This window comes from Crocodylus porosus, unplaced genomic scaffold, assembly GCF_001723895.1.
Source record: "Crocodylus porosus isolate Cpor-Errol unplaced genomic scaffold, CroPor_comp1, whole genome shotgun sequence".
NCBI classification, from domain to species: Eukaryota; Metazoa; Chordata; order Crocodylia; family Crocodylidae; genus Crocodylus; species Crocodylus porosus.
The window spans coordinates 74,785,965-74,801,916 of NW_017728943.1; the positions used below are offsets into that span (position 1 = coordinate 74,785,965).

A 15,952-nucleotide genomic window follows, 5' to 3' on the forward strand; every position below is an offset into this window, starting at 1 on the left:
TTAGTCTAGATAAGAGGAGACTGAGGATGGATTTAATAGCAGCTTTCAACTACCTGAAGTGGGGTCCTAAACAGAATGGAGCTGGACTGCTCTCAGTGGTGGCAGATGACAGAACAAGGAGCAATGGTCTCAAATTGCAGCAAGGGAAGTTTAGGTTAGATATTAGGAAAAAAACTGACCGGGAGGATAATGAAGCACTGGAGCAGGTTACCCAGAGAGGTGGTGAAATCTCCATCCTCGGAAATCTTTAGGACCAAGCTAGACAAAGCCTTGGCTGGGATGATCTAGTTGGGGATGGTCCTGCTTTAAGAAGGGGGTTGGACTACATGACCTGAGTCCCCTCCAACCCTAATTTTCTCTGATTCTACTTGGAGGAGCAAACATAACGCATGTTTTGTTTAACTGTGGCCATCCTTTGTCAATGCATTACTCTCACAGAAGCTGCAGCTCAGCATTTTGGCATTCATGTGTTCTCTGCAATGCCTGGCTTCTTCCCTAAGGAACAATTATACAAGTCTTTGCCATTTTCAGCTAGTTTTGTTATTTGTTTTTAATGAAAAGCTTCCCGAATTCCCATTTCACACCATTTTGGAGCACTTCAGAAGATATCAAGTTCCAAGGTGCTCTAGAAAATTTCTGAAGGTAATATGTTTCGGAGGACTTTATGAACGTTTCAGAATTAGGCTCTCGGCTAAGACTGTATTCTAAAAGGCTCCATAAGATCCTGAGTTTCCAGGTGCCCTGAAACATTTCAGGGTGTTCAGAGTCCCAAATAATTTAAAACATCCCAGAAGGTTCTAATGATTTGACCTAGTCAATACTTTAATCAAAACACATTGGTGGTGAGGATACGTTAGCGGTTTACACAGAGAATACAGGGAGTGCAACAATGGCAAATATATCTAACAAGTTAAACTACTGTATACCTACAAGTATGAAAAAATAAATAGTTAGAAATCTGAGACTCGTGAACCCCTTTGGCTGGCTGTATCTTCCCATGGTTCTTTTCAGCTTTCTGACTTAAGCTCCAGTGTCAAACTCCCTCAATCTTTTTGCTTTCCCAGGCTCCCTGAGTGTCATCTGTCTGTCATTGTGGTCCCATGTAACTCCAGTCCTTCCTTCCACTTTCCCAGCCAGAAGTGGGAGTGCGTGAACATGTGTTAGTGTATCCAGTATTCAGATCCAGATATACATGTGTCATTTACGGTTTCAGGACTCAGAAGTATACTCCCTTCCCTTCCATGCCCTTGTGCGTCTTGGAAAATGTGTCTCCATCTCCCTTTCTCACTCAAGTTTCTCTCTCAGTCTGGGGTATATTGGCATTTTTGTCACACTCTCTTCCATGATCCAAGCATTTACTTGTCTCTCTCTCTCACACACTCTTTCTTAGACCCATCTCTCTCGCTGTCTCTAAATATGGGTATCTGTTATATACATAAATATATAACAGATATATAAATATATTCCTTTTTTTTTTTTGTACACAATTATAAATCACAACATTTATACACCATTTTTTTTTTTAAATAGCTATGTAAACATCTTGGGACAACGCTCAGGAAATAAAACCTTAGAAAAATATGTGATTTAATTCTACTTCAAAATATACTATATACATCTGCACCTATAAACTTTCTACAGTAGATTCCTCTCCCCAAAAATATATAATAAAACCAGTGCCAGTATTGTGTCACCCATGCGTAGCAGCCTTTTGCTGTACTACATAGCAAACTGTCCTGAAGATAGTGGGGCTCCTTCACTGTAGTTCCATGCCTAAAAGGTCCTGAAGGTTTTTAATCACATGTTGTGGTTGGCTGGCGGCGTGATCCAGTAAGGTAGGTCCCATCTCTTTGTGTAAGGTTTTAGCCAGCTTGCAGACCACAGTTCTGACATTGCCACTACGACCAGGTAGCACTCCATTTCCAATCATGTTGCTTAAGAAATACCAGAGAATGGGCAGCACATGACGCTCCACAGCCTGAGGTTTCCGAGGGTACACAGAAGTCACAAGCACTGCAGGGCAGAAGATAAAGCTTCTTAGCAGTCAAGATAAGCAAGCAGCTTTACTCTTGGTCCCTCAGAACCATTTCCAGTCAGCCACGGCCTGGAATTTAAGTGAGTGCAAACAGTCTGACTTTCTAAGGGCAAGCAGGCAGCAATGATGTGTTTAATACTTAATAGAACTACTGACCTCAGATGATCCCAATTTCTTAAAAATGGAGGCCTTAAGACCAACACAGAAGCTCAGTGGAAGCGATTTATAAAGTTCTTGTAAATGCTTAGACTGATGACCTTTTGATTACAAGTGGTGAGTGTCAAATCTGTATTTACTGCCAATAACTAACCATTCAAAGCAGCTGTACCAAATTTCAAGTTTGTAGCTCAGAAGAGCATCTGAACGATTGAACTCCAATAACGAGAAGCTGAAGACCTTTGTATGCCCCTGTATGCCCCTTGATTAAAAATCCAGGGGTCTAATTTGGGGTTTTCCCTGTGCTTAGTGGCCCATAACAAATGGCTAAACCAAATTTCAAAAGTCTAACCCGCAAAGGGCACTTTAATGGTTAAAATCTGATCAGGTAATACTAGTGAGCTATGTAGGAAGGAAAGGTCTAATTTGAGATTATCCTGTTCAGTGCCTCATAATGAATGGCTGTTCCAAGTTTCAAGATTTCCATTGATGCTCCTCATATAGCCACCTGCACTATCTTACCTAAGCAATTCATAGTCTTTAATGCATTCATCCCCACAACATCCTATTGAACTAGAAAAGTGCTATTATCCTCACCTTACAGACATATAATGAGGCAAAGAAAGAATAAGGAATATGCCCATGAAACTGAAGTAAGAAATTAAACCCAGCCTCCAAACTTTGGGATGAGGCCCTCTCCACCGGCAGTGCTTCTTCCCATCCTCCCTAACATGTGACCTCACCCCAATTTCTGAACTTGATAGATAGCCATATTAAAAAAAAAATAAAAATCAACTGGCGTGACAACTGTATATACCTTTAAGAGTTATGTGAAGTTTCAGAGATAAAGCTGAGAGAGAGAGTCTGATGGCTGTGTGCGTGCACACAGCTAGCAGAAATCAAGAAAACTTTGTAAAAGCGGCTGCTGCCTGAACTGAACCCAGAACATGACAACTGACACCTTTTGCTAGTAGTTTCTACAGAGAACTGAGGACCTTAAATACCAGAAAGCTAAATTCTCAGATCCCCCCATAGAGGTAAATCAAGACATAATAACTAGGCATGTTGTGGGGAAAGCGTACACCATGCCATCCCATGGCCCTCTTTTTGTTTACACTCTTAGTCTGGCAACTTTCATCAGCATTAACATTCACTATTAAACAAAAAAAACTCCAACGTTAAGTAAAAGTCAAAGCATCCTTAGTAAGACAGCAATGGGTTAGTCCTCATTAAAAAGAAGAGAGTTAATTTGAATTCTTATGCTATTAAATATAACGGTCACCATGGATTTTAGGTGAGAGAGCTGTCTGTTCCCATTAAATCCCAGAGAGAACATCCACTGTTTCTAAACTGGCCCCAATTTATGTTCAAAGGATTTATTTGGGAAAAAAAAAAAGAGAGAGAGATTAAAATTACTGTAGAATTACGTTGCGTTTACAGGGATTTACTTTATACAAGCTATCTTTAAAGGTCCCAATAGGTTTGACATGGCTAAAAAAATGGCTAAAAAAGTCCTTTGGAGAGTCAGAATGAACAAGGAAACTCTATTAAACCTTAGATTAAGAGAGGCTGGCATAATTATCAGATTTAGTTCTTATTAAAGCAAAGCTATAATTAGGCTGCTTTTAGTGCATGTTGAAGTGATCTTTTTTCCATTCTTTGGATACCACCGGCTATAACAAGCTGTTATAGGTCAAGAAAGAGCAATTTTTTTAGTCTGTTGGATTCAGTTGTTGTGGAAATAAGTTATCTTTATGCATCCTGAAATAACAGAAACAATGGGTCATGCTTCAGGGTGTAAATAGGCTGCCTGCATGTGTCACAAAATAGCCTGCTCATCCCCACAACCATGTAGTGCTTTGCAGCCATTATTTATATGCACAATCTACACTCATGCTAATAAACTCCAGGTTTGAGGGGGATTATGCCCTATTTTTTCCAATGTGGTTTTCTAAACCAAACAGACCCCCAAAGTAACAAAATACCAGTGACTGCACAAGGCTCAGGAGCTGTGTGTGGGTGTCTGAGGGCTGGCAGGAATGAACATTTGCCATTTGCTTAAGAAAACAGTACTGCTAAGCCAACCCTCACACTCAGGAATCAGCCAGAGTATTTTTAGAGTATATCTGCACCAAGGGGCACTACTTTCAAGCATTCCTGGGTCTGCCCAATCCTGCTATGTGCCCAACAAACCTGAACATGAGGCAATCAAGCCACTCTAGAGGTGCCCCACTTTTTGATCTCTGCTCCCTCCTCCTTAAAAGAGGCATGATTTACCCTCTCATGTCAAGACTGGAAGCCTAAAGAGTAAGAAGAGTGCTTGAGAGCAGCCCCCCAGGAGCGCCAGGAGAACAGTGTAGACACCCTTCATTTCCCTCTCTCAAGAGACAAATTTTGAGACATCCCATCCATAAATTCCTTATTAGAATCCATGAACCCAATTCTCCACTGTACTGGCTCCATGTTTAATTATTTCCACTTCAACAATGTCAACTTTACACTGCTTACATGTACAGTGGCCAAATCAAGATGGCAGCATTACATGAATGCTTTGCACCACTGTAAATGACTGCACAAGCTGTAGGTCTCTGAAGGATCAGGCCCTACACTTCCAGCTGTCCCAATCCCTGTTGCCTTGTTAATTCAAACAATTTCCTCTCAACATTTCTCATTTTCCAAGCATTTCCCCTAACAAGTCCCAGCAAACTACAGAAAGCAGAGTCCAGCTAAGTTGCTTGTTACCCGACAGGTGTTGTGTGATGTCCTGCATGGCCCGGCCACTGGTGAAACGCACTCTGCTGGCAAATGTTTGTAGAAGCAATACATTATCTGAAAGAGAGTCAGAAGCATGTTTGATCATTCTTCTTCAAAGAAGCTCATACCATGGGACATACAGAAACACTGGGAGGTTTCTTCTCACAAAGAAATTCTGGTCTCCTACCAGCACGTCACACATTCACCACTGGGCAGAAAAAAACAGCACAAGTACTACACAAACTGACTGAAGCCCATCAAGATTTCAAGCAGATGTAAGAGGTGGATAGGCCCCCTTATGATGGATCTCTGTACAGAGATAAATTTCATTCTCTCCTCAAGAGAACATCTGGGCAGATTTAATATCTACAGCTCTGTTTGCATTTTGCACAGCTAAAATCAGTTCCTCGAGTTCTGTGTTGCCCCTTCAGGAACATCACTATCATCATTATCATCACTACCCACTAACATCATTATCATCACTACCCACAAGTCTCTCAAGTGCTTTTGGTATCACCTGCTCTTTCAGGTGGGGGGGGCAGAAAGAGACCATTGCACTCAGATCTTGGCAGAGGGGAAACAAAAGGGACCGGTTTCCCAATACTTAACTGTGAAATATATTTTAGATTCTTCCTTCTTCTAGTTATTTAGAATCTGTTGCACAGTGGCCTATAATCACTGCCCTGCCCTTGGGATCCTGTGGGATCTGTTGAGCTAGGCAAGGATGTTCATGGATAGGACCATCCATAACATGTCTAGATGTCACAGGAAGTAGTGCCGAGTCAGTGAGTGGCATGTTCTTTCTGAACTAGTATTGAGCCAAAGCCCCAACATGCTTTTAAGGGGCACTCTCTTGTTACGGGTATAGTTCTTTGCACAGAGACAGTAAATAAAAAAAGAGCTCTTTAATGATTATAATGTCTTTTTTTGCCCATGTATTTATAGGTGGATTGAAAGGGGAGTCATAGCTATGTTCCAACTTCAGTAATCACATTCTACCCACCTAAAATGACAAATAGACATTTCTTCCAGCTATAAACCACTGTGTGGGATTGATATGCACTGTTAAATGATTGCTGTGTCATACCCCACATATAAGATTTCAAAGCAACTGATGCAAAGGAGCAGCTGAAATGCAATTGAGCTTAGAGGTGTTACAGCTGTGTAAAAGATTAATCACTAGTATCAATAAAGTCTTACAGTTCACCTGAGTAGCTCTCTTTGGGATCCCTCTGTTGTTTCGGAAGCCAAGTATACACTTACTGCTTGCTTTGTGTTTAAAACTCTGGAACACACTGTGCATATTTGAGACCCCTCGAGCTTGAAAGTGTCAATGACCAATTTATACAAGCTTTAATGTAGAACTGCTTGACGCATAGAGCAGTTTGGAATGGAGGTTAAGGAGAACAACGCAGCAGGCCATATTGTTTTCAGTAACTCAGCTTTAACTTTCCCCAGTAAATACTAGATCAGCTGATAAGCTGCAAGGCAGTCTGCTCCATGTTAGAAAGGCTAGTAAAAGTAATGAGCTGCTTCCCTTGCACTTGCAAGCCATATTCTTGATGGCAGCACAAGCTTCCTTACCAGGGGACATTTCCCTGGAAATCAGGCACCGTGTCAGTAAAATAAGACCATCGTTACCACCTGTATAATAAACTCTCCATCCCCTCCCCACCAACCTATCCTGACAAATACCCAAGGTACATGCAGCATAAAAAATAATAACATGAACTACAGTAACAGGATATTAAAATATAAAAGCCTCTCTATAAAGTTTAACAAATAAAACCAGTCAAGGGTTTAAAAAGCAAAACATAGTGATAGGCCTGCCATATCAATTAAGGCCAGTGGTCCATCTAGGAGGTTTTCAAAAAAATAAATGAGAGTTAAGCTCCCAACTCTCATCGCATTCCTATATGAATTCACTTCACTGTAGCCAGTGCCTTTGAAATGATAGCCCCACTCTAGTGCATTGTGACAAACCAAATTAAGTTAATCAACATTAGGCATGTTTTGAATGATTAAAGCATGTCCAGACCAGTTTGACTCATCTATATAGAAATCAATTTGGTGAAATCAGTTAAATGCAGGTGCAGGAAGGGTCTTCGTGTGCCATGTGAAACCAGGATAAAACTATTTCCTTTCTCCCTCCTTTTGTTGGCCTTGTTTGTTCAGAGGATCAGCTTTCAATGATAGGGAACATCCCTCACCAGGTAACTGTTAAGATGCTTAGCACAACAGGGCCCTGAGCTCATTTCAAAGCACTACTGCAGTGTCTAGGATACTGAATTACAGCCTCTGGTGGTTAAAGGTTATGTCCTGGGCCACCAGCAATTTATGAAAAGAACCAGAAGAACAAACAGAAGGACAAGTGTGGCCAAATTACAAAACCCAAGCACACAAGCAGAACCTCTAGAGTATGAAGGATTTACAGTACTTTTACCTAGGGAGAGAGATATGAATGGAGATGGATATCACGGGACAAGTCCAAGGAAAGTTGGCACCTGATGCTGGGCATTATCCAGATCCCACTCCAGTTGTTTCTAGATGGATGCTGGGTCTGATACTTTTAAGTCAGGCTATCAGATCCCTCCATAACCATCTTGCATTGCTGTATGGAATATTAAAGGTAGCAGAGGAAAAAGTGGCTCAAATGCACATTTTAATGCAAGCCAGCACCCAGGGTTTTCAAGCAACAACTGGGATCCAAAGGGTGGAAGCAAGCCAAGATTCTAGGGGTGCACACAACTCTCCCCGCTTCCAGATTAGGAAAGTTTGAAGGACATCTTTAAGACTTTTCAAATCTCTTTAAGGTTTATCTTTTCTATTTTGTTTTGTTCTAGGCTTTAGGATTTTTTTTTTAAAAGGAGAAAGTAGCAGGATTTAAGGACAAGAGGCCAGAATCAGTCCATACAACTTGCCTGCATCCTCCCCTCCAACTAAAAACCCAGATTTCTCAAATCTGGGGCTGCTTAAAAGCCACATCTGAATTTTCCAAATGGCACCTACCTTTATCACCAACAGAACCAAAGGCCTGGTTCCAAACAACCCCAAACTTCGTAGCTTGAATTCATTTGTAGCACAGGAGCAGAGACAGATGAGTTTTGCCCAATTCTACTACTGACCCTTGACAGTGCTTAGTGTATGATGTCTGAATGGTAGTCAGGTGGTGGGGTAATGAAGAGCTTCAGGAGACAATTTGCTTGGAGATGACACTTGGCCACTAAGATTATGGGGGCTGCAACATTTGCTTACTTCCTCTCTGTTAGCTAGTGTGGGGAAGGAATCAGGTCCTTTACCTGTTATTGAAAGGCCAGGATCAAGGGTGGTACAGTCTGTCTGATATAATTCTCTTCTCTTTACAATTAGGGACAACCTGGCCCAAAGTCAAAGACAAAAGCCAAAGGGCAGACAAATTCACTACAGCTGCAGAAGAGCTCTGGACCTCTGGTGCAAAAAGAGTTAACAACTCCATTCTTTTAAGGCCTGTCTCTTGAACGCACTAAATATTTCAGGTATATTCATGCAGTGCAGTATTTCCATAGCTGATATAAATCTAGGTGGCAAGTGGATTTACAGCAGACCTTGGTTATGTTGTTACTGGCAATAGCAATCATTTCCTATGCAGAACAACATTTGGAACATGCCATCCTTTAGGACTGGATTTATACTTGTTTATTCTATAGAAATGAACTTGGCAAATCATAAATTTCTTTTAAAAAAAGGAAAGGATGGACTGAAGAAATTTTTGAAATGGAGATAGGAGAGAGAACTAGGTAAAGCCCATAATTCAAGATTTCCTTTGAGGCCATTCAGCAGTAGCAATTCTGGGTAAAAGCCCCTTTCATCTCAACACCAGGACAACTCACCCAGGAAGTGAAGAGGGGCTTGAACCACCTTTGACATCCAAACTTCCCACTGTCCTTGAATTGTAGGGATGTTTGGTGTAAGGCTTTATTGCTCAGCCTCATCATACAACAGACCAAATCAATAGCCCAGATCCAGTGGCCTAATAACTCTGGGAAAACTTGGGTGCAGATTTAAGCTTTTCTGGGAATCTGGGGTGTAAATGTTTGAACATAAGAGTAGCCTGTTCCAAATGAAGTCAAGAAGAGCTGTGAGTTCTCATGATATGCCTGATATGTGAATCTAGCCTCAGCCCATGACTCGGGCATTTGCAGCTTACTCTGCAGTTCACCGGGGTATGGATATGAGCCCTACATGAAATGGAAGCCTGTGCTTCTTCAAAAGGGGAACTGGAGTAAAATATGTTAATGCATCTGGGTCTTAGTTCTGGTAATAAGTACTAACATTGGAGACTGAAATTCCCTATTCACAAAACAGGGTGAATGAAGATAGTTCAGCACTCCACCAGTATGTTTTCTAACCCAAAGCCAGACAACTGAAAATGCCAGAAAAGAGACCAAACAAGTTGTAAAATCTGTCTCATCGAAAGCACACTGTCACCAATAAAATCACAAATATAATTAAGTATCCATCAGATAGTAACAACTGTTGCTTGGGGATGGACTGGAACAGAGGTACTAGAGGTACATGCTCACTCAGTGCCAGTTCCATGAACTTTGCGGTCATCCATGCTCACATCTGTTGTGAGTACTTTATGCCAGGAAACACTAAACCACGAAGCAGAGGTGAGAGAAAGTATTTTAGGAAGAAAAAATAATCATCACAGAGCATTTCAAAACTCCCTCCCCTCACCCTTCATTTTCTAAGTTTTGTCCTTTAATCATTTTGAATTTTTATTCCAAAAGGTAAAAGAGAATGAGGACTCTCTTCTAGCTTTTGGAACAAAAATTCAAAATGATCGTGGGACAAAAGGTAACTCACACTAACAGCTCTGGGAAAATGTGGGTGCACATTTAAGCTGTTCTGGGAATCTGGGGAGTAAATGTTTGAACATAAGAGAAAAACTAGTGTGAGAACATATGTATGCATGTGCATGCATGTTCCAGTCTGTGAGAATGTAAGAAGTACACATTAGTACATCTGAGATCAGCTCTGAGAAGCAGAGCACAAAGGAATAACTCCCAATACATGGTTGAGAAGCATACTGCTCAGAGGTGAAAATGAAGGCCAGGAATGATACCAACTTACATGTGTTAGTATGAGACTTTTATTCATGTAGAAGCACCTTACAACCTTTTCCAAGCTGTGAGGGAAAATGTAGCTTTAATGTTGTGGTAGGGGAGAGAATGAAGATGCACCACCACAGCAGGAGCTCCTGGAGAAAATGAGACTGAGATGGACCCAACCCCACCAGGAGACGCAGGGCAACTGATGGCAAAGTACACTCTCTCCACATCCCATCATGGGCCATGCTGGGTGGAAAGAACCTTGGGTCATGGCCTCACATCCTCCATTTGAGGTTTCTAGCACCACAAAATGCACTAAAGGCCCTAAATCCAAGAGGAAGTATTTGCTTGTTCCCTCAGAAGTGTGCAGGGAGCATGAAGGCATTTTGCCCCATCATCCATTCTCTCCACACCCCCCCCAGTCAAATGGCTCTTGTTCACATGCACTGAACTAAGTACAATCTCACTGGCTGTGGAGGAATTATTTCTACCATTGCCTGACCTGGACTCCACTTGCTGCACTGGCATGCCATGAAATAGGATGATATGACATGTCAAATGCAAAGTCTCAACCCCTAATCTTCAAGACACTCAACAATGTGAGAGCTCAGGACACCTGTAGATGAAAGATCATCTACAATTCCAGGATGGGGACCAGAAAACAGAGCTTTGTCTTCTGAGGGACAGTGGAACGGTCCACCACAAGGGTCTTACTCATCCATACAGGAGTCAGAGCTGTTCCAGGATCCTCTCCAAGACAATTCCTGAGCACACTAACAATCATCAGTGACCTCACCACCCTCGGTTCCAAGCTGACATAAGCCCAGCGTACTTGGAACATAAATATTATAGTTAAAAAAAGAAATCAACACACGAACTCCAACTAGGGAAAGAGAGAGAGAAAGACATGATAGATATACATCATAGCACTTAATGTTCTCCTAGAAACAACCCATATCATATACTACAAGGTGGGCGAGTCTACACGTGCACATTTACTGAGCGGTAATTTAGGTTACTGCGCAGTAACCAAAATTACTGTACAGTACAGGCTCACGCCTACCCATGCATGTCCATACTGTGCAGTGACTATGGAGACTTATGCCATAAATTTGATACCTGCATGATCATGTTTGAAGATGAAATTTGATCATTCAGGTATCAAATTTACACCTGATTACTTACTGCACCTTAATGCACATGTAGACACCTTAACTGCACAGTAACACTGTGTGGACTGACTTGGGACTAACTTCAGTTTCAAGTCAGTCCACATACAGCATTACTGCGCTTTAACGGCTGCACATGTAGATGCTGACCTAAAAACTGCTTACGACGGAGTATCTTACTGCATAATAAGCACAGAAGACGCTAATGCATGTGTAGATGCACCTGGTGAGGATGATAAAAGAACCTGAACAGAACAGGAGATAACTGCTGAAATGCAGCCAGATCCAGGCTGTGGGTGAAAAAACAGGATCCATTTAACTGCTCAGAGCAACATTATGCAGCAGTTAAGACAGAAAGTATAGAAGAATTCAACCACATGACTCATGTTATTAAGCTAAATTACAGTACTGAAAAGGCTGAATATGCCTTCAAACCAGAACAAGTCCACTGGCCAAATCAGGTAATAAAGGGCCATTTTGAAATATTTGGTTTGAGGCCTGGAAAGGATACCTCCAGGGCAGGAACAAAATGAACAAAGCATTACCTAAATGTGTAATCAGCGTTTCCAGCACCTTCACTGCTGCAGAGTAAATACCCGAATTCTTAGAGTTCAGATTGTCAGTGACCACCGTAACCATAGAGACCATGACTGGATGTAAGCCATCTCGGAGGATGGGGATCATGGAGACAACTGATTCTAGTGCATACTGGTTCACTTTCTTGTTGGAGTCCTGAAGTCTCAGGGTAAAATCATCAAAAATCTGTTTAAAACAAAAACAAAACCAGGATGCGTGATCTCTCTGGGCCTGGTAGGGGATGTTGAAACAAAGTCTTCCTGTAAATACAAATGATAGCTCTGACCCTGCTCACACTTCCTATCAAGCTGGCGCTTGTAACTCTGAAAAGTCCCATCCATCTTCCACAGACTATTCACAGCAGTAAATGCTATGCACATTATAGCTTGCATGGTAAGGCTCTAATTTCTTTAATAGCATCTCCTTTCCCATTTTAAAGAGATGAGGAATGTTTGTGTGGATACAGGAAAGTTAGTTATTATCCCAAATTAATGCTGAGAAATCCTTATACTTAAGGAAAATACGGTCAACTTCTTCAAGACCTCAACAAGTATTTTTCTTAAAGTTATCTCTGGTCTTATACAGAAAAATGTTAATGGTTAATTAGCAATGGATTTTTGGGAAGACAATGAAGGTACCCAAACCTCTTAAAGAGAAAAATGTCAGGTTGGGGCTGCTGGACTTTGCTGCTAGGAGGGTCCTGGAAGAGAAGGTGCAGGGCACAAAGGGAAAGGGAACAAAGGAAAGGCCCCCAATACCTGAATAATGTTCAAGGAGACAAACTGGGGGTTGTTTCTGCAGTGATCCGTAAGAAGCATTATTCCCTCCATTCGCATCTGAAACTCCTTGGCTGTCAGGAGTTTGTTCAGCTCCTTGAGCTGGTCCATCACTTCCAGGCTGCGGAGAGATGACCGACGAACAACGGGCTGTGGTGGGACTAAGGTGTCTAGACTGGACCTCGTATTGAAAAACAAAACCAGCATGAATCCTTTGGGATTAAGGGACAACAGAGCAATGACAATAAGAGCTAAAAGGTACCCTACTGACCTCATTACAAGTAAAGCTTGGTCTTATAAATGGTCTCAAACTTACTGCAGAAGCAAAGTCTAATTAGCAGCATCTCCATTTTGTAATTAGGAAAACTGAAACATAGGGGGTTTGTACACGACACAGAGGTTTAATTATCCCTAAACTGAAGCAGTATTTATTTTAAAAACACCGCTTCAATTTAGGACAAAGTAAACCCAAGCCTCATGTACACCCATGTTGAAGCCTGATTCTTCCCTGCCTCTGCAGCAGCATGGAGGGGAGAGCAAGCTGCTGGGGGGCAGAGCGGCCCCTGAGCTGTGGGGGGTCCTGATGCTTTCCTCCATGGCAGTGGCAGCCCCTGCCCAGGTGACACCCACCTGCAGGCACCTGGCTCGGGCAGTCCCAGGTGGGAAGCCCTAGGCACCCGCGCAGCTCAGGCAAGCAGGCTCTGGGTGGGAGGGAAATCATACTCGCCACTTTTTTTTTCCCCCCCCCTTCTGTGAAGCCTGCCTTCCCAGGCTACTGCTGGGCTGCCTGCACGGCCCCTGAGCTGCACAGGGCCTGGTGCTTCCCTCCACAGCTGTAGGGTTTAGAAACTATAACTTAAAGGTGCTTTATTTTGCAGTGCCCCAAAGTCATTTAAGGTGTATTATACAGTTGAGAGTGCTACAACGGCTGGAATTAACATGTAATATGGCGCCAAATGTGCAAACAGCAATGCCATTGAAGGAGTGCCAAAGGTATTTAACTCGCTTTAAACCTGCTTTAAAGTGTCATCTATAAAAACCCATAATGCCTTATCCAAGGCAATTTAGAGAATTTGCCCAGCACAGGTGGGCACAGAAGCCAGGAGGGCTGGCTCCCAGCCCTGGTCTCACAACTCTCTTTTCCTAGGGTCTGATCCAAAGCCTGCTGAAATCAGTGGAAAGTTATGTCAATGGGTTTTGGATTATAACCCTTAAAATACAATTAATTGATTGTAGCATGTACCTCGGGATTCTGAACACAGTAGTGAGGCTTGTGCTCACTTTCTTCTAAGCACTGAACACAATGAAATTAAAACAAATCCACTGGGTTATCAAAGGAGAAAAGTTACTGGTAGGTCCACTGCCAGCTCTGGGAGCAAATGGACCAAGCTCCTGTCTTCAGCTCCAATCCAGCATAGCAGGAAGTGATGCTATCCATAGTCTACCTGCAGCTGCCTGGAATCAGTGGGGGGTTTTGTCATAAAATGCTAATTCATAAAAACTAAACCTTTTCATATACCAGTTTTGAAGCAACTGTCGTTTAGAGTTCAGGGTGGAAATTTCTGGTCAAGAACCAGAGGAGACACCCACCCTGGGAATAATTGATAGTCTCCTGGGAAGGGCACTCAGATGGGATGTATAACAGGTTGAACAGATTCTTCTAGCCACAGGACTACTAGCTGTTTTCTTTATGTGGTGGGGGATTGGTTTCTCCCATTCGTTTTTCTTGAAGAACTTCTAAAGCTCTTGGGTTCATCTCAATGCAGTGTTGGAAGAGAATTTTTGAAATCTCAAAAGGTTTTGTGAGCTGGGAACACTGCTTGCTGCTCAGCCCTATCAGATGCATTTAACTGATAAACAGGGCTGAAAACTCCCCCACGTGTTCAAAACTAACACAATGACAACCAAAAAGGTTTAATACCCTTCATCAGAAGGCAGGCTGTCACGGGAGACCGTCAAGCTGCTGTTCCTAGACTCCCTGCGGCCTTTGGCAGAAGGGGGTTCAGATGCATCATCTTCCATCCCCTATATACATATAAAAATACATCTATAAGAAGTGAGAGAAGATGGGTAATAACTTGCTTAAAGTACTAAGGGCAAAATACAGGTTAGAACCAAGATCCTTGCTTCTGAAGGAGAAAAGCAGAGCTCAAACAGGGAAAAGAGCTAAAGACTCCAAAAAAGTCTGTAAAGTCACTGTCTTCACTGTCACCATCTTATCCACTGGAGGGACACCAAGATAAAGCACTGACAGACAGGGGCACCTGAAGAGACACAAATGAAACCAGTCGCATGTGGAAGCCCTGCAGTCACAAAGAGCTACCAGCCAGCAAGTGAGCATGCAGTTAACTCTGGTAAGGGTTAGATCCCCGTTAGACTTTCTAAAATGGCCATTTCCAATTAAGACCGTTTCAGGCTGGACATAAGGAAGAATTTCTTTACTGTCCGAGCCCCCAAGGACTGGAACAGCCTGCCATCGGAGGTGGTTCAAGCACCTACATTGAACACCTTCAAGAGTAAATTGGATGCTTATCTTTCTGGGATCCTATGATCCCAGCTGACTTCCTGCCCTTTGGGTGGGGGGCTGGACTCGATGATCTCCCGAGGTCCCTTCCAGCCCTAATGTCTATGAAATCTATGAAATCCTTTCCTGCCATGCCCTCATTTGCAGTCTGATAATTCTGCATGACTTTAGATAGTGGAAACTGTCCCTGTGGCCACAGAAAGGAGAGACTCAGCTGCTCCACATTAATTGTCTCTATTCCCATTTAACCTATGTTGAAAATAAACCAGGGCCATCTAAATGAAACAGATCTGTGTTGTCTCCGTTTAGCCTTCACTTTCTCCCAGGATAACTGTGGACACACAAACCATTACCATGGAACAGCTGAGGTGTGATAAGTCTCCACTCCCTACTAACTGTGGGCACACAGGGTGGCAACAGTAGTCTGAGCAACATGATAATAGCACCCACATTTCAACTCTCAGTCTTCTCTCTCTGGAATATTGTGACCCCCCCACCCACAACAGTGTGACCCCACTATGTGAGCTCTGGATTGGAAACGATTGTTATAAAAGGTTTCTGTGGGCCTAAAGACTATTAAGGAAATTTTAGGCAAGTCAATTCATGTCTCATTCTTGCTTTTCCAGCTCCCCCAACCCCTTCTCCCCCCTCCAAAAAAAAATTGTTTCTTTTCCTCAAGAGAAATGGGCAAAAAAAAAAAAAGCTCATCAGGATGATTTTCTACTGCTAGTGAATATTCTCACAGCACTTTTGAGTTCAGTGACACAACCTGAGAGGAGGGATGATACTCCTGAAGTAAAGAAATTATATAAACCACTAGGATAGCCATATATCACACCCCTGTTCCAAAATCTTCTAGGGGATTTTTC

At 42.4% G+C, this 15,952-nt stretch overlaps 1 protein-coding gene across 1 annotated transcript in view; it reads right to left on the reverse strand.

Moving 5' to 3' along the window:
- Positions 1-793: 793 nt before the first annotated feature.
- The window catches only part of FAM179A (family with sequence similarity 179 member A), a 40,053-nt gene continuing 24,894 nt past the window's right edge, over positions 794-15,952 (reverse strand). Inside the window, 5 exon segments of the mRNA XM_019549591.1 lie at positions 794-2,013; positions 4,934-5,020; positions 11,753-11,969; positions 12,542-12,740; positions 14,481-14,584. Coding sequence (XP_019405136.1) covers positions 1,757-2,013; positions 4,934-5,020; positions 11,753-11,969; positions 12,542-12,740; positions 14,481-14,584 — 864 coding nt within the window. The 3' untranslated portion in view covers positions 794-1,756.